This window comes from Meles meles, chromosome 5 (genome assembly GCF_922984935.1).
Source record: "Meles meles chromosome 5, mMelMel3.1 paternal haplotype, whole genome shotgun sequence".
In the NCBI taxonomy this organism is placed as follows: Eukaryota; Metazoa; Chordata; class Mammalia; order Carnivora; family Mustelidae; genus Meles; species Meles meles.
Window position 1 is genome coordinate 139,845,656 of NC_060070.1, and position 26,207 is coordinate 139,871,862.

Genomic DNA, 26,207 nt, shown 5'->3' on the forward strand with positions numbered 1-26,207 from the left:
AAATCCTGCCCTCTTTTTGACTTACGACTTTCCTCTTTTAGTTCAGGGTCCTATTGTAACTCACCAGGTTCCCTCCTAAAAGATGCTAAGCTAGATGGTTGCATCTTCTTGTGTATTAATGGGCCTCACGGGAGATGCCCTCCTGAATTTCCTGACCCAATGTTTCTGCCACCATCCCCAGAAGTGGCCTGTGTCCCACGCAAGGGGAGCCTTCCACACACACCCCACCCCCCCTTAGTGACCTGGTGCCGCCTTTGTTCTCCTGGAAGCTGGGCAGATTGCCGCGGCTCAGAGCCTGTTGTCTGAGCCCAGCACCTCCGTGGAGCAGCAGCCCCCCCACCCCGGCTCACGGGGGTCACCTTGCCCTCTTTCTTGGCAGTCCTTAACAAGCAGAGTCATTTGGGACCACGGCCTGTGAAATCCGATTCTCACCCCACACTCAGCAAGCACTGCGACCAGGATATACTCAGCAGTTTCCACGAAGGAGCTGTAAACCCGTATGGCTTAGTCCAGGCAAAAACAAAATAAGCTGCCTCTTTTTTTTTTTTTAAGGCTATATGTAATCTCGGATTCAGAGTACTTAAGAAATTAGTGAAAAATTGTCAGAAATTTACACAGTAGGTTCTATGATAGCTGCTTAATAATTTATTAATAATAGAATGTCAAAGTACATGGGGTGCCTGGGTAGCTCAATCGGTTAAGCATCTGACTCTTGGTTTCGGCTCAGGTCGTGATCTCAGGGTTGTGGGATCGAGCCCCACGTTGGGCTCTTTGCCCAGTGCGGAGTCTGCCTGATATTCTGTCTCCCTCTGTCCCTCCCCCAACTCATGCTTGCTTGCTCTCTCTCTCTCTCTGTCTCAAATAAATAAATAAAATCTTTGAGGAAAAAAAAGAATACCAAGATACACATACAGAACATTTTCTTTTAAACACTAGTCATTTCCATAAAAGTTTTCAAACAGCCTATTGGACAACAAGCTTGATTCCGAAGGGCATTCTGATCTCCCTCATGTGCAACACAGTCGTCCTCCTGTTGAGTTGGTAACAGCTCCTGAAGGCCGCGAACGCTGTGCGAAGAAAGGAATCTTCCCGTAAGGATGTCGGTGAAGGGGTGGGGCAAACAATCCTATTACGGAAAGCGAGTCTTTCACTGCCACAAATGGGAGAACTTCCAGCCACGCCGCCACAGCTCTGATCCCACTGGCGCCACCGAGACTGACCCCCAGGTGGGCCGGAGCTTGGAAAGGGGCCAGGAGTCCGGAAGCCACAGCGGAGGCTGAGAGCTTGGGATGGAGACAGTGAAAAACACCCTGCAGTTGTCCGCGTAACGTGCCACGTAAGGAAAGGTGATGCATCTTTCCGGTGATGTGACTGACGTCTTTCAGACATTTTATTTTTAAAGATTTATTTATTTATTGGAGAGTCCCTGACACAGGGCTTGATCGCACGACCGTGAGGTCACGACCTGAGCCAAAACCAAGAGTCGGAGGCTCAACGGATTGAGCCACCCAGGCGCCCCCGGAGACTGTGTGTGGTGCGGAGGTTAGGGTGGTGAGGAGGACACGAGGACCGTGCTCGGCTTCCAGTCTGAAGTGTTGGGGGACCCAGGGTAGGGCCTCTGTCTTACGGGGCCAGGAACCACACAGCACGTGACTCAAGAAGTCCCCCCTTTCGTTCTGCATCGAGGAACCAGGATCATCCTCGTGGGTCCAGTAAGCAGCGCAGGTGCCGCGGTTCCGCTGGTTGACCATCCCAGACAGTTTCCAGGCACCGGTGACGCCACGGCAGGGACCGCAACCTGCAGCCTGGGGGCCAAGCCCGCCTGCTGGTGCATGAGCCCTGGGGAGCGTGACAGTGGCGGGGACCGCGCCGTCCACCGCGCCTGTAGGAAGTGCGGAAACGCAGGCTACCCCCAGCACAGGGAGAAATTGTGTTTCTCTTCCCAGAGAGAGGTTTCTCTCCTAGCTAATTTCTCTAAGCCTTTGCTTTTACTTATCAGTCCCAGCCTGAAGCACTGTATTGTTTTTACAAATTATACTGGGCACACAGTCCATTCTTTAAAATTGGATTTATTACCTGAGCAATTAGGAAAGCTGCTGCAAGGACAGCCAGGGACCCCCACAAGCGGCACAGCTGGGCTGCTGGCCGGCGGAGGAGGGACCAGCTGTACAGGCAGAAGAGAACGGGAATCCTTTTTTTTTTTTTTTAAAGATTTTGTTTATTTATTTGAGAGAGAGAGAGAGTGCGCTCAAGCAGGGGGAGCTGCAGAGGGAGAGGGAGCAGACTCCTAGATGAGCAGAGAGCCCAATATGGGGCTCGATCCCAGAACCCTAGGACCCTGACCCGAGCTGAAGGCAGACGCTTAACCCACTGAGCCACCAGGCGCCCTGAGAGGGAGTCCGCTTAGCAGAAGGTGTGTGTTGTCCTCAAGGAGGAAGGCCACGTGCCATGCCAGTCAGGGCCAGCCAGAAAAGGAGGACCAGCAGGAGTGACGAGTGTCGTCTTGTTCTTGCCGCTGGAGCTGGATCCGAGCCCCAGGAGCAGGTGTGACCATGCGAGGAAGAGGGACACAAGGAGGATCACTGACGCGTGATTCCTGGAGCGCAGGGCAGGCCTGAGCCCGAAGCTCTAACCTCAGTGAAACCTAAACCGAGCATCACGCAGATGCGGAGAGAGGTCGTGGTGGCCGTTCCAGCAAATCACAGAACTGCAGGCGTGTGGCATGTGCGGAAAATGGAGGTGACCAGAGCCTGACAGATCCTCTGTACAACAGTGCATGAGAACGTGTACTTACACACACACACCACACACACACACACCCGGGAGAGCCCGGCTCCTGACTAGAGACACAGGTGCTGAGAAGGCTCTGGTGCTTTGCTGTGGTCGGTGGTTTCCCATCCCTTTCCTGCCGTGAATGCCCAGAGGGAGGCCTTCCAGGGCTCTGAGAGGCCGAGCGTTCCCCCGTGGGTGGGACTGTGCCTTCAGACGACCTGACTCACAGTTGCCTCTGGTTAAAGACCTTGGGTCATGGGGCACCTGGGTGGCTCCGTCAGTTAAGCATCAGACTCTGGATTTCAGCTCAGGTCATGATCTCAGAGTCATGAGATCGAGCCCTGTGTCGCCTCCAAGCTGAGTGTGGAGTCTACTTGCGATTCTCTCTCTGTCTCTACGTCCCTCCCTCTGCCCCTCCCACATTAAAAAAAAATAAGACACAGCGGTCAGGATACTCTCCTGGGGGAAGACACCAATCCAGAGGGAATGTTCCACCAGCAGCCATTTCCCTCAGGGTGGAGGTGGGTGTTTCTCTGACGCCTCAGGAGTTGGTGTTGCTTGTGGTCCTGGGAGAGACAGTGCAGTCATGGCCCAGGGCTGTTAATGGAGTCTGCCCGGTTTCCCTGGGCTCCTCGTGGGACATGACAGCCCTAAGACGCTGCCTGCCCCAGTCCCAGGCACTGGGGCCGTGGTCACGTGTGATTCCCCTCTGGTCTCCCACCTCGTACATGCAGGAGAGAGAGGGGGTGTGTGACGTAGGTGCTGTGGACCTCGTGTGACCAGGTGTCGGGACAGAAAGAAAAAGAGCCTAAGGGAGGGAAGAGAGCTTAGACGCTCACTCACCAGGCTGGGAGCTAGGAGTCCCTTGAAACAGGTTCATGCTATGAGTTCAGTCAATTTGGGGGAATATATTTAAGGGAAGATGGTCTCTTCTGTCAAGGACTCTCCCGAAACATTGGGTAGATAAGGCCAAGAAAGTAGAGAGAAATCATTTCTGTTTATTTCCTCTATCATCGAGGCAAAATCTATTCGAAACACCCCATCACTCCATGTTACTCCTCTTTCCCTTTCCCATATAAATAGATCCTTTCCCAGGCAGATAAACCCATCCCATTCACCTTTCCTGGTCCTTTTCCACCTAAAAAGATCTGCAAAGAACGCAAAACTGCAAATCCAGACTGGTTGGGCATTCCTAAAGTCCGCCATGCTGCCAAAAGGAAAGAGTATCTGTGGGAAGGGGGTGGGAGCAGGTTGGGGGGGGGCAGCTCTGGTCTTTTCTGGTGCGTCACACATGGAGAAAGATAGACTCTGTGAAAGATTGTCCTGCCACAGGAAAGCACGCACAGTTTAATGAGAGTGATTGCATTCAGTACTCCTCCTTCGGGCTGCAGGGCTGTTGGTTTAAAAAAGTGCAGATTTATAGGACAGCTCAGTGGCTCAGTCAGTTGAGCATCTGACTCTTGATTTCAGCTCAGGTCATGATCTCAGGGTTGTGGGATCGAACCCCACATCAGGCTCCCTGCTCAGCGGGGAGTTTGCTTGCTTCTTTCTCCCTCTCCCCTTGCTCCATTACACTTCTCTCTCTCTCACATAAGTCTTTTTTTAAAAATGAGGCTTTTCATTTACAGTTGGGGAGTGATGGTTCAGGAAGGACTAGGGCATTGTGGGACTTTTCATGAAGGAGGACTGTAGGAAACTTGGCCAAATAAGGTGATCAAAACCCCCTCCACACTGGCATCCGAGACTCATGAGGGGTTTTGTGTGTCCTGCTCCAGGTTTCTAAACACCATGGGATCTCATCTGAACCTGAGTTTTGTTTCTAGAAATAGGAGCTCGTGGGAGGCAGTGGGAGGACATTGGCTGGACCCACACTGAGGGAAGAGGGGGAAGGAGGCTGGGGATTCCTGCTTCCTGTCTCCCGGCTTCTGCCCACCTTGTACCTTCAGAATCCCCCTCGAGGAGTGCTGATGATGCTGAGAGATTGGCCTGTTGGGGGTGAATATGAGAAAAGCATGAACCGCACATATTCTGTGGCTCCTAGGAGCAGTTGGGGTGGGAGGGAGCAACGCGGGCCTTACGGCCCCCTCTTCATCCCTTGCCTTGCTTCAGAAAGTCATCACGGGTAGTGTATGTTGTTTATTGAGGCCCAACAAAGCAGAGGCATCAGGGAAATCTGGAGCCATAATATTTTTAAATGAGTGGATGAGTGAGTGTGTAAATAAATTAAGTATGTACTCTTATGCCCTTTTCGTGTTCTCTGGACTGTGCGTGTGGACCTACCCATGATACCGTCCATGACAGTCACTCAACAGTGACACCCAGAGCCTCCTCTCTTCATTAGAATCACTCTTTATCCTTGCCTTGGTGGTCTGTGTCCCTCAAAAATAATATTCTTGGGGTGCCTGGGTGGCTCAGTGGGTTAAGCCTCTGCCTTTGGCTCAGGTCATGATCCTAGGGTCCTGGGATCGAGTCCCGCATCGGGCTCGGCTCAGCAGGGAGCCTGCTTCCCCATCTCTCTGCCTGCCTCTCTGCCTACTTGTGATCTCTCTTTCTGTGTCAAATAAATAAAATCTTTAAAAAAATAATATTCTTTAGAGAGTAAGGACAGTAAGTCAGGTGTTTTGCTGAGACTCAGACAGTTGTGGGTATGCTTGGTGGACTTGTCCTGAGCCCCCCCGGAGGTCAACTTTCTTGCATGGGATCAGCTCCATGGACACAAACACCCATGCCCTCACACTGGGCAGGAATCCATTCGCAGTCAAGCAACAAGTGTTTTCAAGTGGCTTTCCCAGCAGTGAAGGTAAGAGCCCTCAGTGAAGGGGATAAGGCATAAAAAGAGCGTGGCCAATGCCATTTGATAATGATAATGGCAGGACATGTTAAAAACTAACTGGGGACTCCCAGAAAAGATTGGAGAAGATGGGTTTTTGTGGCATGGGGAATATCGTGTGGACATCATCTGAATATTTTTCTTGGCTTATTCCTCTTGGTTAGACCATGTGTGTCATTTGAGCTTCTACCGTTAAAGAGAAATGGCACAATGACAGTCTTATCAAGTGACCATTATCTCTCACTCTCTCAATCCCCAGATTTGTTATGTGTGACAACCAAAGCAGGATTCTCCTTACCCTCTGGTTTTCCTGAACCTAAACATCTTCATCAAAAAGGAAGACTTTCCATAGTATGATCTTTCCATCCATATTCTGCCAGGAAACATAGGGCTCGCAAATTATGATAACTTGAGGAGGTATGGACAGCAAGACTAGTCATAGAGATGTGGGCAGGCTTCAGAATCCTTCTCAACACAGCTCCTGGCAGCTTCTGTCAAACAGCCAGAGGCGACAGATGAGATGACTGTCTTTTTCTCTGGGATTCATGTAGATGACTGTTTCACCTTCTCTAAGAGCTGACAGACTGTGTATCTATTAAGATGGCCAATGGAAGGCCTAGACCAACGTCTGGTATGTAATGGCTGGACAGACAGAAAGATTCACTCATGCATGGATGGACAGATAGCTGGACAGATAAAATTAAGCTAAAGGTGGCCGGATCTCCTCAGCTACTTAATGTGGTAGGACAGTAGACTTTTTTTATTCCTTCATTCCTTATCTTTTGCTATCACATTGTTGTAGCCTTTGTTTTGATTGATTCTTCATGTCAAGACGGCCATGTTGAAATGAGTCTATTCTTTGGTTGACTTCATGAGCTATCTTAATTCCTATTGTAACTATTCAGATACTCTTTCAATGTGAAATCTTCCCGATTGCTAAAGTGGGGTTTATGCCTAATAATACCAGTAACGCTGGAGTATTCACTATGTAGGCTCCTGGTTTTGATTTTTGTTAGATTTGTCTTTAAAGATTTGTCTTTAACCTCTAGACCCAGTGTAGGGGCTTGAACTTACAACCCCAAGGTCAAGAGTCATGCATTCTACCGAGTCAGTCACATGACCCTAGACTCTCAGTTTTGATACCATTTAGGGTTCTTTTTAAATGGGTCTGATGCATAACAAAACACACAGTCCCATTGTTCGTTCCAGATTTCAACTCCAACGTTATTTCAGTGTTTTCTCTGGTTTTTACCTCACAGTGCCTGAGCTTGGCTATGGGACCTCACAATGGAGCCACAGCCAAATGGGCAAAGCCAAAAACACTTCTTTCTTAAGAGGATCCTACTTAGCTATTTGAGGTCAGAGACTCTCGTCAAGTTACCAAAATAAAATTTTATGCCTTCTACTTACTTTTAAAAGGGTTTTCATTTGGGGCGCCTGGATGGCTCAGTGGGTTAGGCCGCTGCCTTCGGCTCAGGTCATGATCTCAGGGTCCTGGGATCGAGTCCCGCATCGGGCTCTCTGCTCAGCAGAGAGCCTGCTTCCCTCTCTCTCTCTCTCTCTGCCTGCCTCTCTGCCTACTTGTGATCTCTCTCTGTCAAATAGATAAAATCTTTTTAAAAAAATAAAAGGGATTTTTTTTTTAAATCTCTCATTCGGTCCTCTCCACACTTCTGGGCAGCAGGCAGGCTAGCTTGTGGTTACGACCACCTGTCCGATGGTGGGACTCGGAGCACAGGTCCAGCGCCATAACGTGCCCAAGCGACCTTGCAGTTAATGGTGGAGCCGGGCCAGGAGGCAGGCTCTGGACCCCAGTCCATTTTCTTCTCTCTTGGCTCTTTCCATGCTAGAATGAGGCTATCTGTTAATTGCTTGCGGGGAATGAGGAGGAGGAAGAAAATTGAAAACTCTTGACTGAAATTCCTGGAAAGAGTTGGGTGCATGGATTGGTAATGTTAAGAGTTGTTCTGCCTTCCTGGTGGAGAGAAAGGGTAGCCGTGCAGAGCCCTGAGGCATAAAAGCAAAACTGCTGTCCACTCTTCCCAAAGGAACCTCTTTGGTGGCCGGGCCACCGCTGTGTAGGGCCCAGAGTTCTGGCCATCCCCATGGCGTGACTCTTGAAGTATTACTCATTGATTGAGCCATCAAAAATCTGTGGAGCCCTTCCTGTGTGCCGGGCACCGCCCTAAGTCTAAAAACAGATAAATAAGGCATGCTTTGCCTGTGAAGGATTCCTGGTCTGGTTGCAAACGTGGTCATCGTGGGTAGCATGGCTGTCGGGTGAGGCCATGATCAAGATGGGGGGAGCCCAGCAGGGGGCGCTCCTAGCTCTGCCGGTGGCATCAGAGGAGGCCCTGCCTCTTCTCCAGACCGGGGATGTGTGCTGGGTTCTCAGGAGGAACAAGGAAGAGTGAAGGCCAGAAGCTCTGGGGGCCTTTCACACTCACGCCGCAGGGCACGGGGAGGGTTGAGTGTGAGTTTTATTCTTAGTGCAGTGTCGCCTCTGAAGGCTGTTAGCGGAGGAGGGAGTCTCGCTGGGGCCTCCCTGACCTCCCTCTACCTTTGCCCCTCTGAGCACTGGAAGTCTAGGCAGTCTGCCTGCAGAGACGGGCATCCGGGGGGCCCCTTGGCTGCCACACGGGCACGAGGAGCGCGGGGAGAAGGCCAGCTCCTCCAAGGCCCCCGCCTGACAGGTGGCAAACCCATGCTGGGTACACACATAGCTGCTTCGGAAGCAGGACAGGGCACCCCTGGGGCTCTCCCCAGCCATGCCACCCGCTGGGAGCAGGAGCTAAGGGTGTGGAAGGCGGCGTGAGGGTGCTGAAAACCAGGGGAGAAGAAGCTTCGAGAAGTCCCTGTTAGGCAAAGGCGCCACACGATAGAGAAAGGTCAGGTGAAACGAGGGCTCCATAAAACCACCGGATTTGGCAGTGAATCCTCAGTGACCTTGGCAGGAGCTGATTCCTGATTCGTCACCGTTGTCCCACGGCCCGGCTCGTCCTGTGTCGTGAGGGACAGGCGTGCGCAGGGTGGGACATTGAGCTAGATGCTGGCAGCGGCCTCCCCAGTCGTGACAGCCACGAATGTCTGCAGATGTTGCCACAGGCTCCCTGGGGGCAGAGTTGTCCGGTGGAGAACCAGGGCAGTAGAACGGTGTGGACAGGAGCCAGGGTCGTGCTGGGTTACTGCGACCTCACACCTGAACCACTCTCTGGAGAGGTCGGGCAGCCGAAAGCAGGCTGGAGGGGGAGGTCTGCTGGGGGAGAGGGCGGCGGAAGAGGAGGGTAGTTTGTTCTGTTTTGTTTCTAACAGAGAACACATGTGCTTGCCCTGGGAAAGAACTAGGAGAGAGGGAAGGGTTAAAGGCAAGGGACCGTCATGGGGCAACATGCCTTTAATGGGTTCACGAACATGGAGCGTCTCCAGTTACCAGACGCCGTGCCAGGCACTGCAGATGCCACGCTGAGCCAACGAGGGCTCCCTTGTTCAAAAATGAAAACTTCAAAATGGCAGCAGAGCCTTGGAGCCCAAGCGCAGGGCCCTTCGCAGCGGGGCCCCTGTGCCGCCGCCCAGGACTGTGCTCGTGAGATGACCCTCACGAGGTCAGGAGGCTGGGTGGCCCCACGTCGTAGAACTCGAGCCCCGGGGTCCAGTGGGCAGGCCAGGCCATAACAAGAAGAACGAGCACTATGGGAGATAAGGGACTGTTGTCCCCCACGGTGGGGGCGCCTTCACCGAAAGGTTAGCGACCACAGGGAGTCATGTCTAAGGTTGAAGCTGTGAGTTCGAGGATGACCACCAGTTCACCGGACGAAGAAGAAGAGCTAGTGTGCGTCGCTGTAAGGAAAGGCACGTGAATCTAGAAGAAACCAGGAAGACGCAGTTATGTCTGAAGGACAGAGTGTGGGGGGATTCTTGGCAAGCGTGCAGGTCACGAACTCTCCCCTAGGACCCTGGGTGTTTGACTCCTTCCTGCAGGCGCTGGGAGGGCACATGTGGGATCACAAGCCGGGAGTCGTGTGATGAGGTTTCCCTTTAGAAAGACCATCCCGTCTGGGCTGGAGGAGGGCCCGAGCGGGACGGGCTGCCGCAGCCCGGAGAGACGGTCCAGCTGTGGTGGGCTGGGATGGGGTGGTTTGGACCTGGTGGTATTGGCTGTTGAGGGTCAAGTGCAGATCGTGGGGAGGCAAAGCTCTCAGGACAGGAGAAGAAGACGGATGAATTCATTTAGGACCTCGTGAGTTTGACAGCCTGTAGAAGTATAAATTAGAAAGGTGGTCTGGAACTCAAAACTACGACTGGAGGTAGAGATTTTTGGAGTCCTTGGGAGGTAGATGTGAACTGAAGTCATGACTGTGAGTGAGATCTTCCCAGGAGCATGTGTGGCATCAGGACAGGCAGGACCTGGGTGAAATGACTACGAAAAGCACCTGTTTTGTACTCCGTGGTCTCCTAACACCTGGGTTTGTAGCAATGACCAAGGCTGCACAGAAACACCCCACCTATATAGAACTGACATGTTCTCCGGAAAGATTCCGAAGGAGGGGCCGTAACTCTGTGTGTCTCCCCTCCCCGCAGCCCCACCAGGCCTGTCTGCACTCGTTCCCTTTCCCAGCCAGGGCAGCAGTTGGGAAACCCGTCTCCTGCTGCCTTAGGAAGAGTCTTCCTATTTCTCTTCCCATCAGTCTGGAAGGGCCGTTCCCTCCCCCTGGGGCTGAGATCCAGAAGACCACAGTCAGTTCTGCTTTGCTTTTCCCTGAAATGCAGGTACAGCTTTCAGAGATCCCAACTTTAAAATGAGGGCCCTCTAAACAATATGCAGTTGTGAACACTAACGAAAGCCGTGACCTTGCCGTTCTGATGCCAGCAGAAGGCTCGTTAGCAACTTGGGGCAGAAGGAATCCTCGGCAGCATCAGGAGTCAGACCAGCCAGACCCACCGGACTTGTGTCGTGCCTCCCCTGCTCTGCGTCTCATCTCAAGCATCCTGCCTCCGCACTCTCTCGCGGGCTCCTTTTCCTCGAGGCCAAGACCGAAGTGCCGTTTGCTTCAGGTTCAAGCCAACCCTGTCATGTTCCTTACAAGCAAAGAGAAAAGCCCTAGTTTACGTGGCTGCTTCCTGTGGTCACCAGCACAGACTCGTTCAGACTGATATTACACAAAATCCACTTCTGGACTGTGCAAGAACCTGGAAGGCTCCTAGGTGGCCACCGACGGCACGTGGCATTCAAACAGGAGCTCCGTGGTTTTTCACTGGGCAGCCAATACAGGTCCTTTAGCGGGGATCCATGTAAAGAAGTAAAAAATGTGAACCTTCCCAGAGCCCCCTTCCCCTGCATCCCTCTCATCCAGCCAGGCTTCGGGGAGAATCGTCCATACTTGTTGCATTTTCTACCCTCCATTCTCAACTCTCTCCAGCCTGGCTTCCGTCCCCCACGCCCCCAGCAGAGCTCTGGGCAGGTTGGTCCCCAGCCCGCTGGTGCTGATCCCCTGGGCCATTTGCCAGGCTCGCCTGGCCTCTCGGCAGATCTCGGCACCCATTGTGGGCCATGTCTGTCTTCCCACCTCGCTGCTGGCTGCAACCTGCTGGGTGTTCTCCTGCCCTCGAGCCCTGCCCTCCGCTGATGCCTGGCAGGCTCGTCAAGCACGTCTGAGCAGTGAATGGTGGGATTCCGTGAGCTTCCAGCCCCAGCCCCCCCGCCGCCTCCTCAGGCTGTGCTCTGTTGTATCCCGGCTTGACATCTTCTCCGTATTACAGACCCGCTCCAGAATTCTCTCCCGGGCCTCGACCTCTCCTCTCCACGGAGCACGTGCCTGCGGCCGCCCTGCTTGACCTCCCCACTTGAACGTGCCAACAGCATTCCGACTCAGCAGATCCAAAGTCAGACTCTCGGCTCCCTTCCACCCTTCCCGTCCTCCTCCCAAACACCCGCCTCCCTTCCCGTGTGCCCGTCTCAGTGAATGGCCTTGCCACGCATCTGATCGTGTAAGCCATGAAACCTCAGACAGACAGACAGAACTTCCGTACACCTGCTTCTCCCCACTCTGCCCATCTACACGTTGTCTCCATGGTCGGTCAGCTCGGCTTCCTAAGAATGTGCCCGTCAGCCACTGCAGCCCAGCCCGGGTGTCCCTCCTCCCTGAGCTCTAGCCTCCTGTGGCTTCTTCCCAAATTGCCCTTTGTGTCCCCCTGACACCCCCAGCCCACTTGCCCAGGAGGTCCGTTGTAAATCTGAAACGTTCACTCACCCTTGCCCTCGCTGACTTGAAAATGTCAGCGCTCTCATGGGTCCACATTGCTCCTTGAAAAAAAGATCAGAAACCTGACCATGGTCCCCACAGATCATGCGGCCTGGCCCCTGCCTGGCCCCCAGCTTCCTTCCTCCCCTCCCTGCCTCTGCTCCAACATGTGACTCTCTCCATCCATCCTTCCCATTGGGGCCACTGCGTCGCTTCCCCTGGAGCCCCTCTCCTGGCCTAATTTGGCCGGACACCAGAATCCCCGCCCAGGTGCCCCCGTTGGCAGCCTTTGACTGCGCTTACAATTCACACTTGATTCATGACGACCCGAATAACCACTGCTTCCCCCAGAGCCCAGCACAGAACCCGGCACGGAGCTGGCCTTCAACCAGTAATTTGTAAAATGAACAAACGCATTTATTTAAATATTTTATTATGTATTTTTTTCTATTTTATTTATTTTTTCTCCCTCCCTCCCCGCTCGTGTTCCATAAATGAATTCATGCTTGGATGGGACCGAGTATACTGCCACTGTTTCTAAGAACCATGCCTGCACACGACAAGGATGAAGTCAGCCTTCGCCAATTAAATTACTCTCTATTCTATGCAGCGAAGTCCCCAATAGCCTGTCGCGGAAAGTAGGTTCAGAGCGGAGCCGGCACTAGAACCCCAATCCCCTAACTCCTGAGCTGTTTGTGTTTTGTCCTGACGATGCCGGAGTATGATTTTCCCACCCGATCTCACTTTCAAAGCAAACACCTCATCGCCGCACGTGTCCTCTGGGAGGGAGGGCTTAGCTCCCTCTGATCACTCACATTGATCGGCCTCAATGTTCTCAGACCCTTTTAGGAGAAATCATACATAAACAGGGGGCCTCCCTTGAAAGTATGTGTGTTTGAATCTAAGGCTGCCCAGCTAAGCTAACAGAATTTGCTCCGCTTGTCGTTCAGTCTCTCGTCCTTTTGTCCCCCCCAAACGTGACCCATCAGAAAAAACAAACACAAAAAAGCCAGGGCAGAACCAGCTCTGTCTGGCGACAGGATCAGTGGGCTTCTCAGCACAGCCCGTGGAGAACGTTCTGCAGATCCTTCTGGGCACAGGACTTCTGGGAGACAAACTCTACCTTGAATCAGGAGCTTTTTCAAAACCTACTGACCCACAGCTTTGGTGGCATCCAGAGCCCAGACCCCGCCAAGGGGTCCCGTAAAGCTGGCCGCACGTCCCTACAAACGAAGCGAGGATTCTGGGGGAAGATAGATGGAAAGGTGAGCAGAGCCCCCAAGCAGCTCATTCTGAGCAGAGTCCGCATCCCAGACCGATGACACAGTTTCTCCCGGGGTCTGACAGGGCTATTTTAGGAAAGACTTCGAGACTCCAGAGTCCCAATTTAGAGCCTCCAATATTGCAAATTGCCAGATATACAGCAGGCCCTTGTCAATGGGAAGAAACAGCGTCTTCATGGGACATGCAGAAGAGAAGATGACTAGTGAACATGACCTTGTTCTTGTAGACTGAACAACGCTTTGGGATGCAATCGCCAGCCGTTTCCAGGGTGATGTAGATGTCACCAGCCGGTGTCTGACCGGAAATCCTGGGGCCTCGAAGCCCGTGTCTTCCCCAGAGCATCTGTGGTGATGCGGTTGGGCTCTCAAGGAGCCAGGCAGGGAGGAGAACTGCGGGCAACGAGAAGCATTCGATGTCAACCATTTGAACTTGGTACTCCGTGGACTTTCTCTTTTCACTCCGGATCTCCTGAGGTTCGTGGTGTAAACGCCTAGCCGACCAGAGACACCGGTGCCAAAACTCAGGGAGGAAGCGCGGCGTGTGCTCCTGGGGGAGCGCCCCTCACCTCCCAGTGCAGGCCCCGGAGGAGCCCCAGACCCCGTCCACAACCTCTCCCACTGTTTGTTGCTCATTCCTGGAGCTTTATCTGCCCAGACTGGCTTGTACTACTCCGCAGGGCCCTGCTTGCTATCTGGTGACTTCTGCCAGGGCATCGGTCCCCACCCCCCACTGTTGCATCACGGCCCAGGGACGCCCCTGCTGTGATGTCGCACTTGTTGCGGCCCCATGACTTGTCGGGCTGGGGAGTAGCACTTACGTTCCTGCTCCTTTGTCCTGCCCCGTCTAAGGCGGCTCTGGTGGGGATGGGTGGGGACAAGAAAAAGGGCATCTATTGTTCGCAGACAAGCCTCGCTGTCTCCCGTCTCCCCGGGGCCATGAGCCTCTTTATGTCCTCACTGGATCTGCACAAACATGGCAAGAAGCGAGCTCTCACCCGGGGGCTTGGGGGCAGGGGAGGCAGAGGCCACACTCCCCGAAGCGAGGAGGCCACCTGAAAGAAAGGGACCTCTGTGACCAGAAGCATCCACGGGCCCCGAGGCCCCAGAGGAGTGGGGCTGGGGAGGGGCCGAGGACAGGAGGAAGAAGGAGGGTCAGCCTGGCGTGACGTGCCGCCGGGTGCCTTTCCTGGGGTTGAAATTGAGGAACCGAGGAGGCGGTGGTGGTCAGAGTCGGTCTCGCAGCTCACAGCATGGGGCAGGAGCTCCCGCCGCTCACTCCGTCTCATGCGTCTACCAGGGCCGGGGAGATTCATGACCCAAGGAGGATATGATATGGTCCAAAAACTTTTCCTGGATTTTTTCCGCAGGCGGCTGAGCCAGAGGCCAACAGCAGAGGAATTGGAGCAGAGGAACATTCTAAAACGTAAGTGACTCAGCCCGTGGCGGTCGCTGATGCTGTGTGGTGGCTTTGGGTCCTGTGCAGGGTGCGGGCCACAAGGTCTTTCCCTTGGGCCTGCGTGGAAACGCCTGAGAACTGCTCCGGTGGCTGACGCGGGACCCTGGTGTGTTAGAGCGTCCCAGGCGGCCTCCCCGCGGAGGAGGCAAACCCGAGCCCACTGAGCCAGTTGGGAGCTCCCGGCCCGCAAGGACCACCTTCCCCTCCGTGGGCTGTGAAGTCGGAGAAGCTGCAATATTAGAGCCAGTGAACTCACTAAACAACTGTGAGCAGAATCCGGGTCACTTTCAAGCCAGAATTGACTTAAAAACCACAAATACTGTATCGAGGGCTAAAATAAGGCAGACGGCCGTTTGAAAGCGGGGGCTGGAAACCCTGACTTTCCGCGGCGGCCGGCTGCTGTTGATAACCACCCCCCTTCCTTTGAAAATTAAAAGTAGAGTCTAGAGTCTAGGAAAGCATTTCCAAGCGAGAATGCTTCACGTCCCCCTCTCAGGGCTCCGGCAGCTGGCCCACGGTCGGCCGGCCGAGTGCTGCCACCCAAGAGGGCCTCGCTGTCACTCTGGCCGTGGGGAGGGAAAATGAAGGAGCAGAGATACTCGAATAGAAAGCGGGAATCCACTTGGTGCATCTGAGGGTCACCAGGGTTCCTCCATGGTGGGGGGAGATGTTCAGTGGTTGACAAAACAGAACTCTCTGCCCACGTCTGCCCCTTCGTCATACCGCTCTCATCAACACTCTCAAGACGGGCCAACAAACTATTTCTAGTTCAGTTTCTGACCCTTTCTCCCCACACACATCCACTTCTAATTTCTCTCTAGAGGCGAGAAACACATGCTATGCAGAGTTTCCCGGGAATGCCATACCCTGGGCGTGCAGGTGCACAGAGACATGTACACACACACGCGCGCGCGCACACAATCACACAAAGCATCAGTTTGAGGGGCTGGATATGTCCACTGAGATCAAACTAAAATGTTCTGGATCTTCCTTTTCTACTCGTCCCGGCTGTGGTCTGGGGACTTGGTCAGTTTTGAATGGTTTTGCTGAGGGTGAACTGCCACATTTCCCCTGGGGAGGGCCGGGCGGAGCCGGGTGGCCCAGCCAGGCAGGCCTTGGTCTGCCCCCGGCCTCCAGGCCCCAGGCGGGCTGCCTCCTTCCCAGCTCTCAGCGGGCACAGTTTTCGGGACTGGCCTCCTCAGTGTTGGCTCTAGGGCCTCCTAGGTCTCCAGGAATGTGTGTGTATATTTCTTTCTAACCAAGAGGTGCCCTTAGCAGTTTGGAAGCCTCCTGTGCTATGAAAGGGATGAGAAGGGATGATTTCCACGGCCGGGGAAGCGTGTGGCCTGCTGAGATCTCTCTCTCTGTCCCAGTCTGAGCCCTGATCCATCGTAACCTTTCTGTTGCTGGAGAGAAAGAAAAGCAGGTGTCCGTGTGTCCTGGAAGCGGGGCACCGGGCAGACATTCTTCCTTGCCCTCTACCTCTTCACGCCCGCACCTACCCAACAGGCGTCTGTGGTTTTCTGGAAGAATCTCGGTACAGTGTACCTAAGGGGCTGTGCTATGTGGGGACCCCCAACCTGCCCCCAGCCAGAGAGGCTGCAGCTCTGGGGGACCGTTCAAGTCTCAGAAACCGGTGCCTCTCTTGTCCAGGGCTTGGGTTGGGGAAGCAGCAGGTTGAGCCTGTTCCGTGCCCAGCTCCCTGGGAGACCACAGGCAGGTCCCTCATCTGGAAAGAGACTCAGATATCAGAGACGGCCACTTGCGTCTAGTAAGCCCAAGGGGCTTAGAGTCAGGCAACCCAAGCGGGGACATGAGAACATTGTTCCCAGGGTCCCCTTTCGTTCTAGTCCCTCTTCCTTCTTACCCCAACCAAACAGCCAAATTAAAGAACTGCCTGACCAAGTTCAAGCAGGTTGATCGTTTCAGTTTTGAAACTTTTCAGAAATGAACATCTATTTCCCGTTAACTCTTTTTTCCCCGGGTTCTGGAACTTTGTTTTTTCCTAAGATTTTTTTTTTTTTTTAATCTCCCTTCTATGGAACCAGAAACTTCAGGGCATGAGAAAACCCCCTCACACAAATTATCCTGAGCCTGACTTTCTGAGCTGTAAGTCACTCGAGGAGCCACCTGAGTGAGGGGTGCTGGGGAGAGGGAGGTCGCGTCTCTGCGGCAGAGCCTGGAGGGCCTTCCAGCCCCCCTGCCGGCCCCTGGGGACAGTGATGGCTTTGTCCGGCAGCCAATGGGACACGGTGCACATCTGAGCACATAATGAGAGCACTCCGACGGTGGCAGCGGCGATGACGTCACGGCCCTTTCCTGGCCTCTCCTCCCACTTGCCTAATGGGGTTGTCTTGGTACCCTCTGCCCGAGAATTCACGACCCTGCGTTTGTAAATGGCTTTGAACTAAAGGTATAGATGCCAGTGGTGGTCACATGTGGCCCGGCCCCGCCCCGCCCCACCGGGGGACCCTAGAAACACACACGGGCGAGGGCAGCTCGGTGCTGGCTCGCGGCTCTGAGGGTGCGGAGGCCCCAACGGGAGTCTGAGGCCAGGACCTGGGAGTGAGGAGGAGGGGCCGGCCCCGCGCGACACCTGCCGAGGGAGGAGGCGGCTTATTCCAGCAAGCCAAAAAGGAGCTTGGCTGTCTAACAAGTTAGCCGGTAGCGTCGTGGCGTGTGACGAGCCACTTAACTCCCTTGGCTTTTACATCCTCGTTTACATTTAGAGGTGGCGGCCTCTTGGGCCCCTCAAGGCCCTACTGTCCATTGAGCCCACACATGGTAACCGAGAGCCCCAAGCGGCCCCCTGGGTCCCCACTCTCCATGCTTCCGTCCCCCTGGCCACCTGCAGATGATACCTGTCTTCGGTCTCCCTCCTTTCTGCCTCCCAGTTCCTCTCCGATGGAGTGGTTCATACTAAGATGTTAATGGCTGGCTAGTTTCGTGAGTTTTTATCCAAGAGAAACTTGCGTTTTTAAAGGGAACGCTGGGAGAGAGATAAGATCTTTAAGTCCAGAGGAAGGAGCTCTCTCTCGTATGGGGGAGGGAGCACTGGAGGGCTTGCTGCACTGGGGTCCTCTGGTGGCCTCAGCCCACTGCAGGATGTGGGCATTTCTGATGTCCCCGTACAAGATCCTAAACCTCCCCCCGCCCCCGCCATCCCCGCCCAGGGAGTCATAGCAGTCAAATTGTTCACCTGGGGCTCACTCAGGGCCTGAGTTCGGCTCTAACCTGCCATTGTCCCTCCCAGTGAGAAGTATGGCCACCTTCAGGGTGTGTGGCCTCTGGCTGTGGTGGTCTTGCCAGGGCTGGCAAGGAGGAGCTGGGGGGGGACCCCACTTCTGTGCACAGGGGCTTCCCTCTTTTAAAGACCCGTCCCATCCTGAGATGACCTAATTGCAAGGGTGTGCTGATTTGATGAGTTAGGAAACATAATTTAACAATGGTAATTTCAAAATGAGAGAACAAGTGCCCAGGGTGGTCTGGAGACTGCGTTCACTAATGTCCTTCTAAAGTCAGGGGTGAAAAGCAGAGACCCTTCTGGACATGGTTGGATGGACAGTATTAGGCTTAGACCCATTCCTCCATCCCAGAGCACAGGAGGAAAGTGACGCACCCATGGTCGCCTGCTTCGCTCACAAGGAGAAATAAGCCCACACACCCTGGCCTCCATCTCTCTGCTCCATTGCCCAGACCCTCTTACCTACGGCTCTTTAAACATCTGAGGAGTAATCAGCCCACACATTAAGTAAGCTGAGAACGTTTAGACTCCGAGGTCGTCTATCCCGAGACACTCTTTAGAAAGTCTAAATGCAGGCAATTGTGTCCCACACTCTGGCCTCCCACCTGCTCTGTGGACTTCTTGGAAGAGTCAAAGAATTTATGGAATCAGGGCTTGCGAAAGGTGAGCGTTTTTGGAATTCCTCGGCGCAGTCTGGGCTGCATTTGGCGTTAGCCGTGCCTTATTTTGTTTCTGCAGCAAGTGACAGGCACCACCACCCCACCGCCCCCCCCGCGGGCCGGCCTCTTCTCCTGTCCCCACAGAGCACCAGACGTGAGGCCACATCACAATGAGTCCCCGTCCGTCACTGGGAGGCCCAAGGCAGAGTTGAACAGGCCCAGGTCTGGTCTAAAGCAGGGAACCTCACTTCTCCCCAGATGCCTGCCACCCCCCAACAGCACCCCCACGCTTGTAGGACCTATGTTCTTGCCCCGAAACCACACTTCCCAGCCTGGCATTTCTGCCTGGAGACTTGAAACCTCCCCATGTGGCATAAAGAAAGCAAAGTGAGAAGGCCGGCCAGCTCACCATCCATCTGAAAGTGCAGGCCATTGGGAAAGCATCCCACAGGCAGGAGGGTGGCCAGGGAGGAGGATAGGAGCTCACGACCCCCTTTCCCAAGTGGTGAGGGGCTCTGCCTAGAGCCCGCAGACTTTCAGAGGATACACCTGTGTGCGACACTATTCCCAGAACCAAAAGCTTCTTGCCTGTTTCTTGCAGCTCGGAATGAACAGGAGGAACAAGAGGAGAAGAGAGAGATCAAGAGGAGGTTAACTCGAAAGGTGAGTGGCTTCTCCAGGTTGGGAGCTAGGACAGGAGAGGGTGGGCCCCCGTGGCCGTGCAGCTGCCTGGCCCTGGCTCTCTGGAAGCCCTCTCAGCCCTCTCAGCAGTCCTGCTCCCCGGGCGTGAGAGCGAGCGGCTCTGCATGCAGCAGCTCCTGTCCCGGGGACGGTGGTCAGCTCAGTGTCAGGACCCGCAGTCCTTCGGGCTGGTGACATTCTGTTGCCTGACTTTGTGGCACCCACCCACCCTCAAACAACTTGATGGCCAGTGCGTTATATTTTCAATCATAGTGAATATTTTGTTTTTTTTTAAATTCACCAAATTCACTAACAATTCACCTCACCAAGCTTTGGAAATTCATTGTAAGACTGCAAATATAATGCAGTCATGTGCCTAAGAGTTTCCTTTGCCGCCTCTGAGACTACTCCTTACCTACTGACTGAGAACTGACTGACTGCATTATGCCGGGTCCAATTTGAATTACTGGTTAGGAAAATGCCAGAAGTACTGATAAATTTACTGAAAGTGTTTGAAAAGCGCTTCAAGCCATAAGGCTAGAATTTTTATGTACTTTAACCCCAAAAATAGATGGCCTGGCAGCTCGAAGTAGACCCAGAAATGGATCTAATTCTGTATGAGTGGCCCTAATAACAGACTCTTATTTGAAGCTATTCTTGGATGGCGATGACGAGTTTAATTAATTGATAGCACGTAAGACATAATACTATATTCTGTCTGACTAAAGAGTTTTTAATCAGCCTCCTACAGTGATCATCTTGAGAGAAAGATACTCAAATCTTAGAGACAGTTAAGAGACCCATTAAAGTTAATTTTTAAAGGTTTATTAATGGATTTTGTCTCCCTAGAAATATTACTTAAAGAAGAAATTCAGAGATCCTAAGACACCATACCACTTACTAGGGTGATGATTTGTGTCTCTTGGACTTTCTCTCCCTTGGGGCACCCCAAACATCTGGTGATGAGCCAAATGGCTCCCCAGTTATAAGGAGTAAGATAAACAAGTACCTGGAGGGCCAGGTGATGGGCTGGTACCCCCTCGCTGGGGACCTCGAATGAGAGCTAGGTGACCTTCATCTGGGTGCCCTCACCCAAGTCACAGGCTGATTCTCCGAGCACCGGTCCTTGGGCGCAGGGCATCCCCCTTCCTGAGCCTGGGCAGTGAGAGGGCCTGGGCAACGGGCCCTAGCTTACATGTGCCCTTGAAATGACCAGGTATCCAGAGCAGGCTGGTGATAACCCCTCCTTGCTCATACAGAAAAGCCTAGACATTCAGAAAAAAAACTTTAAATCAAATTTTCATCAGGCTCACTGGGGTTGATTGCTGGGCCCAGAAATTGTCCTGAACTTGAGGGGTTTCTTGCTAAAAACTCGTAATAGGAGAATACTAAAGCATACGCTTCATTCTTACAGAAACTCAGCAAACGGCATCATTTGGCAGCAGAACAAGGGAAGGGAGCTGCTGGGGATAGGTGCCCCCAGAGAGCCCCTCGTTTTTGCAGGGCTCCAAGAGAGAACTGGCTCGTCTTCCTCCCCATTAGGAAAACTGCCTGAGAATATCAGCACCTGCCTTCCCCGGGACTGGCTCGGGGAATGGAAAATAATAATGAGTTGAAGGGAAGGGAGAACTCTTTTTACGGGAGGGGCTGGAAGGAGATTGACCTCTGTCCTTGCCGTAGCTGATGGGAGCCTGCCAGCAGGTAGCGGATTCTGTAAGGCCTCCCGGCCCCGGCCTGGTGCTTTCCCTCTGGATCCTTGAGCACAGTGAGACCACATGCCAGTGGTGGCGGCCACTTTTCAGTTACCCGCCGCCCGCGGATTTCCTCAGTTCAGTTCCATTTTCTTTGAATGTACTAGTGAGAAAAATGAACCCCAGGAACTGATGCTGAGAGCAACAGACCAGTCTTTTCCTTCAGCCAAATTGAGACTAACCTAAAAATGACAGGCTCCGTCTTTTAAGGAATGCCAGCCTCCCCCTTTCAGAAAAGATGCTAGCTATAGCTACATGAGTAGATGGAAAGAAGGAAGGCGGGAGGGAAAGACGGAGGGGAGGAAGGGACGTGCACTCGGGTCAAGTTGTACTAGTAGTGGGATTTGGATCTCAAGTAATTTACTCTTCAGTATCTGGTTTCAAGTAATATTTCTGCCATAGATTAGCACATAAGTCGACCAACCCCTTCTGCCAGCCCACCATCCCCGGAAACCTGACTTGAGCCCCAAAGATCATTTCCTCATCCTCTGAGGAGGGAGGTCCATCAGCCACCAGCCCGACGCCCCTCTGGGCACCGAGGAGCGAGGGGCACAAGCCCGTGCTCAGGGGAGTGGCCTGGGGGGCGCTGGGTAGCTGGCCTGAAGCCACCTGAGATGCTCCCAGGGGAAGAAGGGGGTGCCCTCCTCCCTCCCTCCCTTGGAGCACATGGGTACAGCATCCTATTGATTTGGAGAGATGCTGTCTAGAGTCTCCATGGGACTCAGGCATGACAAATAGTGACCTTTAGATCTAACATTCCATCCTTCTGTTCACTCTGGACTTTGCTGTCCAGTCTATTAGTAAAATATCCAGATCGTGATTTCCAGAAATAACAACTAGGAATCCCATGCTTAGCCTTGTTCTGGTCACGGTGCACTTAGAAATTAATGCTGTTTGTCCAACACCCCGTGGTAAATCTTGCCCAAGAAAAGCAAGGGATTCCGAGTAGGTGTCTGTAGCGGGGAGAATACGGAAACGGTGAATGTTTGTACTTCCATGGTAGTGCAGAAGCTGCTAAAGAAAGAGCGGCAGTGTCGCTCCAGAAGAAGTCAACTTAGTGGTGGGAAAGGAGAATAGAGAGGTCAGCCTGGTGCGGTTCAAGTACAGAGGGAGGGGGCTAGCCACAGGAACAGGGAGAAGCTCTTCTGCCTGGCGCGGCCCAGCCCCGCAGACCCATCCCGTGGGCCTGGCCCCCGGCTTCCCTGGCCCAAACCCAGCCTCGCTCTGTGTGTGGGGACTGGCTTTTCACACGAACCTTCTCGGGGAGCAGCGTCTCCTCGGACCTCCTCAGTCATGCCTGCACACCCCTGAATTTGCATGGTGTTTGCATGTACACCCTTTGTGTCTCACACACACACACACACACACACACACACACATTGATTTACAAACTCAGCCTGCAGAGTGCACTCAATCTGACACATGGTCGTGGACTTACAAAACCAAAGTGGGACAAGAGTGTGGGGTAAGAGGTCACCTGCTGGGGGAAGGGACACAGCTGTGGGAAAACGCACAGCCACACAGGCGGCCGAGTGGCTTGTAAGAGGCGCTGCGGTGTCGCTAAGGGACTGTCTGTCTGTCCGGATCAGCCGGTAGGCAGGTGCCACCAGGTATAGCCAAGCTCCTCTCTCTCAGGGTCCTGGGAAAGGCCCAGGCGTCTGAAGCCCTAGGTCCCCAGCTACGGCCCGTCCCTCATGTGCTGGGGGGAGGTGTTGGTGGCCTCTCCCCGTCCCCTGGAAATTCACAGGCCAGGCCGTCTACACTCCTCTGGCTGACGGGGCCCATCTCTCCTTCGCTGCAGCTCAGCCAAAGACCCACTGTGGAAGAACTTCGAGAGAGAAAGATCCTCATCCGTTTCAGCGACTACGTGGAGGTGGCGGACGCTCAGGACTACGACCGCAGGGCCGACAAGCCGTGGACCCGCCTCACGGCCGCCGACAAGGTAAACCGACAGCCGAGGGTGGGGTGCCGGGTCCTCGTGCCTCAGTTTGCCCTGGGTGGGCTTTCCCGCCTGCTGCCAGGAGCCCACAGTGAGGGCAGCAGCGGAGCTGAGGTCCCCGGGTCCCTAGGGGGCTGCTGAGTAGCCGCGGGAGGGCGCTGCTTTCCCAGCTCCTTTCCCCCGGGGCTCCAGGCACTCTGCGGAGCGCTCACTGAGCTGCCTCGCCCTGCCGCGGAGAAGGCACAAGACAGTCCCCTAATAGCTCGCGACAGGGCAGCCCGAGGAAAGGCAGCCTGGGAGGCTGGACCCAGAGGAGCGGAGGAGCACCTGTGCGGGCACAGAACGGTCCACAAGCACCGAGCCCCACACTCAGCGCAGACCTTCGGGGAAGGGGACCCTGTCCTCGGCACCCACGAAGGCTCACACAGCCAAAAAAGAGACCAACTCACTGTGTCTGCCGTTATTACAACCTCACAGTAGAAACGGGACACAGATCACAGACGGCAAAACCTGCCTTGCTGCGCTGCCCCCTCGTCCGTTTGGATGACAAAGAGTGACCTGACGATGAGTTTGTTTTATAGGAAATAGCGGCATCGTTCTTGGGGCGTCTGGGTGGCTCAGTCGGTTAGGCATCTTCAGGTCTCAATCTTGGGATGGTGGGTGCAGGCCCTGCAGGGAGAGACACCTCATTCTTACCTGTCCGCTGGACCATGTATCACAATGAACCTCTGCTTCGTGACCCTTTGTGACTCTAGTCCAGTCATCCTGAGGGACTGGAGAGCTAAGGGCATTTTTTTAAAAGTCTAAATTAATGACTACATCCAGTGTGCAAGAGACACTGGGGGCCTCTCTTGAAGAGTCCTGCCTCGCCCCATGAAGTCCCAGGGCCAGTGGCTTTTATAAGAAAGCGAGGCCCACTTTTATAAGTGGCGAGGCCCTCCACAGCAACACTCTGGCCTCCGACCAGTCACAGGGAGCGTGAATGCAGGCAAGCTGCTACACTTGGGTGGGAATGATGGGGCCAGAGGCAGACTTTCCAGAAGGGTTTCCCACGTGGCAGGTCTCCCGCACCGGTCCTGGTGAATGGCAGCCTCTGCCCTCCTTTCAAACGCAGCAACCCTCTCTTCCCTGTGCAGGCAGCTGTGGCGAGGGACCCCAGGGACTGGACCCGCCATCCACTAGACACACACAGACCCAGGCCCCGTCCCCAGGTAGTTGTGTCATGTAATCAGGAATGGAGGAAGGGACCTTGCCCTTTGGCTCACCCTCAGACCGCAATGTGCTTGCTGACCAAGGATGAGGGGATCAGCAGAATTCGGGGACAGTACAGAGTGACCCCACACGCGCTGCTGAAACTGTGCAGAGCAGGCAGGGAGGGAACCCTCTACTTCTGCACAGGCTGCTTCGGCAGAGGAATAGGAAGTGGTGCCCCGAGGCTGATAAAAAGCCACATGGGGCGGGCCGGCCTTCTCTGGGGGGAGCCCGGCTGATCCTACCTAAAGAATTTCAGCCCCCGGGGAGGAAGTGATGCCACGGACCTTCTGTCCCACTCGCCCCTCACCACTCATGGTGGTCTGATGCCCTCCCCTTGGCCACAGCTCCTCTCTGTGGGCCGTGTTGGAAGGAGGTGGCCGTTCACACATAGCCCATGTCCTTGGTAATGGCACAGATCTCCTCAGAGCCAACAGAGCTGTAACCGAGTGAGTGCTTTGGAAATCAAAGTGGGGCAATCACCCATTCCCTTCATTTGAGGAATTCAACCCACACCTTCTAGAAGGATCCATCTTGTATCCTCATGCTTGTGGTGCCACACCTTCTAGAAGGACCCATCTTGTATCCCCATGCTTGTGGTGAGCTCAGACTGTTTACCTAAGGAAGAGGAGAGCTTGACATTTAAATGTGCCCTCAAGACCCCAGGCGTGTGGGGCAGATCTCGCTCGCCATTTGTCATTTACATCTAGCGAGAGGGGGATTCTTAGTAGGTTCTGGGTGATTTTTTTTCCCGTCCCAGTGAAAGAGGTCATTTTCCATACTTTGTGTCTTATGGCTCTGTCAAAGAAAAGAGAAAATAAAGACAAACTCCTTCCCGTCTGCCTCTGCTGCATACTCACGGGCCTCTCTCCATTCCAGGCTGCCATTCGAAAGGAGCTCAATGAATTTAAAAGCACTGAAATGGAAGTTCATGAATTGAGTAGACATTTAACAAGGTTAGTGTATCGAGGGGTCCTTTATCCGCTTTTCCAGCGCATGCTGTAATACCTGCTTCCAGACTGAAACTCTCCCATCTGCTGCTGGGTCGCAGGAGGGGACGCAGGTGTGGTGGGGGGAGGTGAAAGGTCAGTGTGAAGTTCCCCTGCGGTTCCGAAGCTCGGGGATGGAGCATGACAGCCCAGGCTAAATGGAACCTTCGGAAAAGCCTAGTTTTTAAATTATCCAAACGAAGGACCTGATTCAAGATCTGAAGTGCTGGGCCACCAATAATGCCAGAGTGGGTCTTTATGGAAACTGAAGTTGAGAAGAAAAGACCACTGACAGTTTATAGCCAAACCTGGGCACAAATACCAAATCCATATGGCACTTCCAAGGTGGGTTCGCTGTGATTCCACATCCCCCTGTCCACCTTTGGGGAAACTGAAGCACAGAGAGATTCAAGGGGCTGATAAAAGGTCACGTGGCTATAGCTAGTGACAGTGACCGAATCCTCAACTCAGTTCTTACGACTCATACCAAACCGTGCCCAGGCGACCAGCTCTGTAGTGCGTGGACCCGGGGACACAGGGTGGCCACTCCATCTGGCTGCAGGCCAGCAGGGCCATCCAGTGGGACCCCCAGGAGCTCTGGAGTAAACCACTCAGAATCAAAGCTGAACCCCACGGGCCCCAAGGGCTGGAGGAATGCTGCAGGCGTGTGCCTTTGGGTGGAGGTTTAACCAGATTCAACCCAGCACTTGCGAGCAATGGGGCATCTGAGGATGGGAAGCTCAGACCGGGGAATCTGGCTCCTTTAATAGCCCCTCAGTCGTGACCTAATTATTTGTTTTCCCAGGTTTCACCGACCTTAACAGTCAAATTCCTCTTGAGTGCTATGCTGTCTTCAAAACATAAATTTATAAGAACCATAAGTGCTGGTATTTATTCACTTCCCCATTATGATGTAAATCTTCTGAACTGCCTTTTTTTTTAAAAAGAAGAAGAAAAATAAAAGGAAACATGATCAGGATTCTCTGCGAAAACGCGATGGTCACCGCTTGGCGGTCAGAGCCACTGGCACAACCGCGGATACCGAGGGCACCGGCGGGCCAGACGGAAGACGGCCTCTCCAGCCAGGCCCGGCAGGCCAGCCTCCTTGAGGCT

At 53.8% G+C, this 26,207-nt stretch overlaps 1 protein-coding gene across 9 annotated transcripts in view; it reads left to right on the plus strand.

The window, feature by feature from the left end:
* PHACTR1 (phosphatase and actin regulator 1) overlaps positions 1-26,068 on the plus strand; it is a 558,036-nt gene extending 531,968 nt beyond the window's left edge. For all 9 annotated transcript variants that reach the window (XM_046005870.1, XM_046005873.1, XM_046005876.1 and 6 more), the window contains 5 exons: positions 14,492-14,547; positions 19,085-19,146; positions 22,717-22,857; positions 24,985-25,061; positions 25,900-26,068. In XM_046005870.1, the coding sequence (XP_045861826.1) occupies positions 14,492-14,547; positions 19,085-19,146; positions 22,717-22,857; positions 24,985-25,061; positions 25,900-25,915 (352 nt within the window). In that variant the 3' untranslated portion in view covers positions 25,916-26,068. The remainder of the gene's footprint in view (positions 1-14,491; positions 14,548-19,084; positions 19,147-22,716; positions 22,858-24,984; positions 25,062-25,899) is intronic.
* Positions 26,069-26,207: the final 139 nt, after the last annotated feature.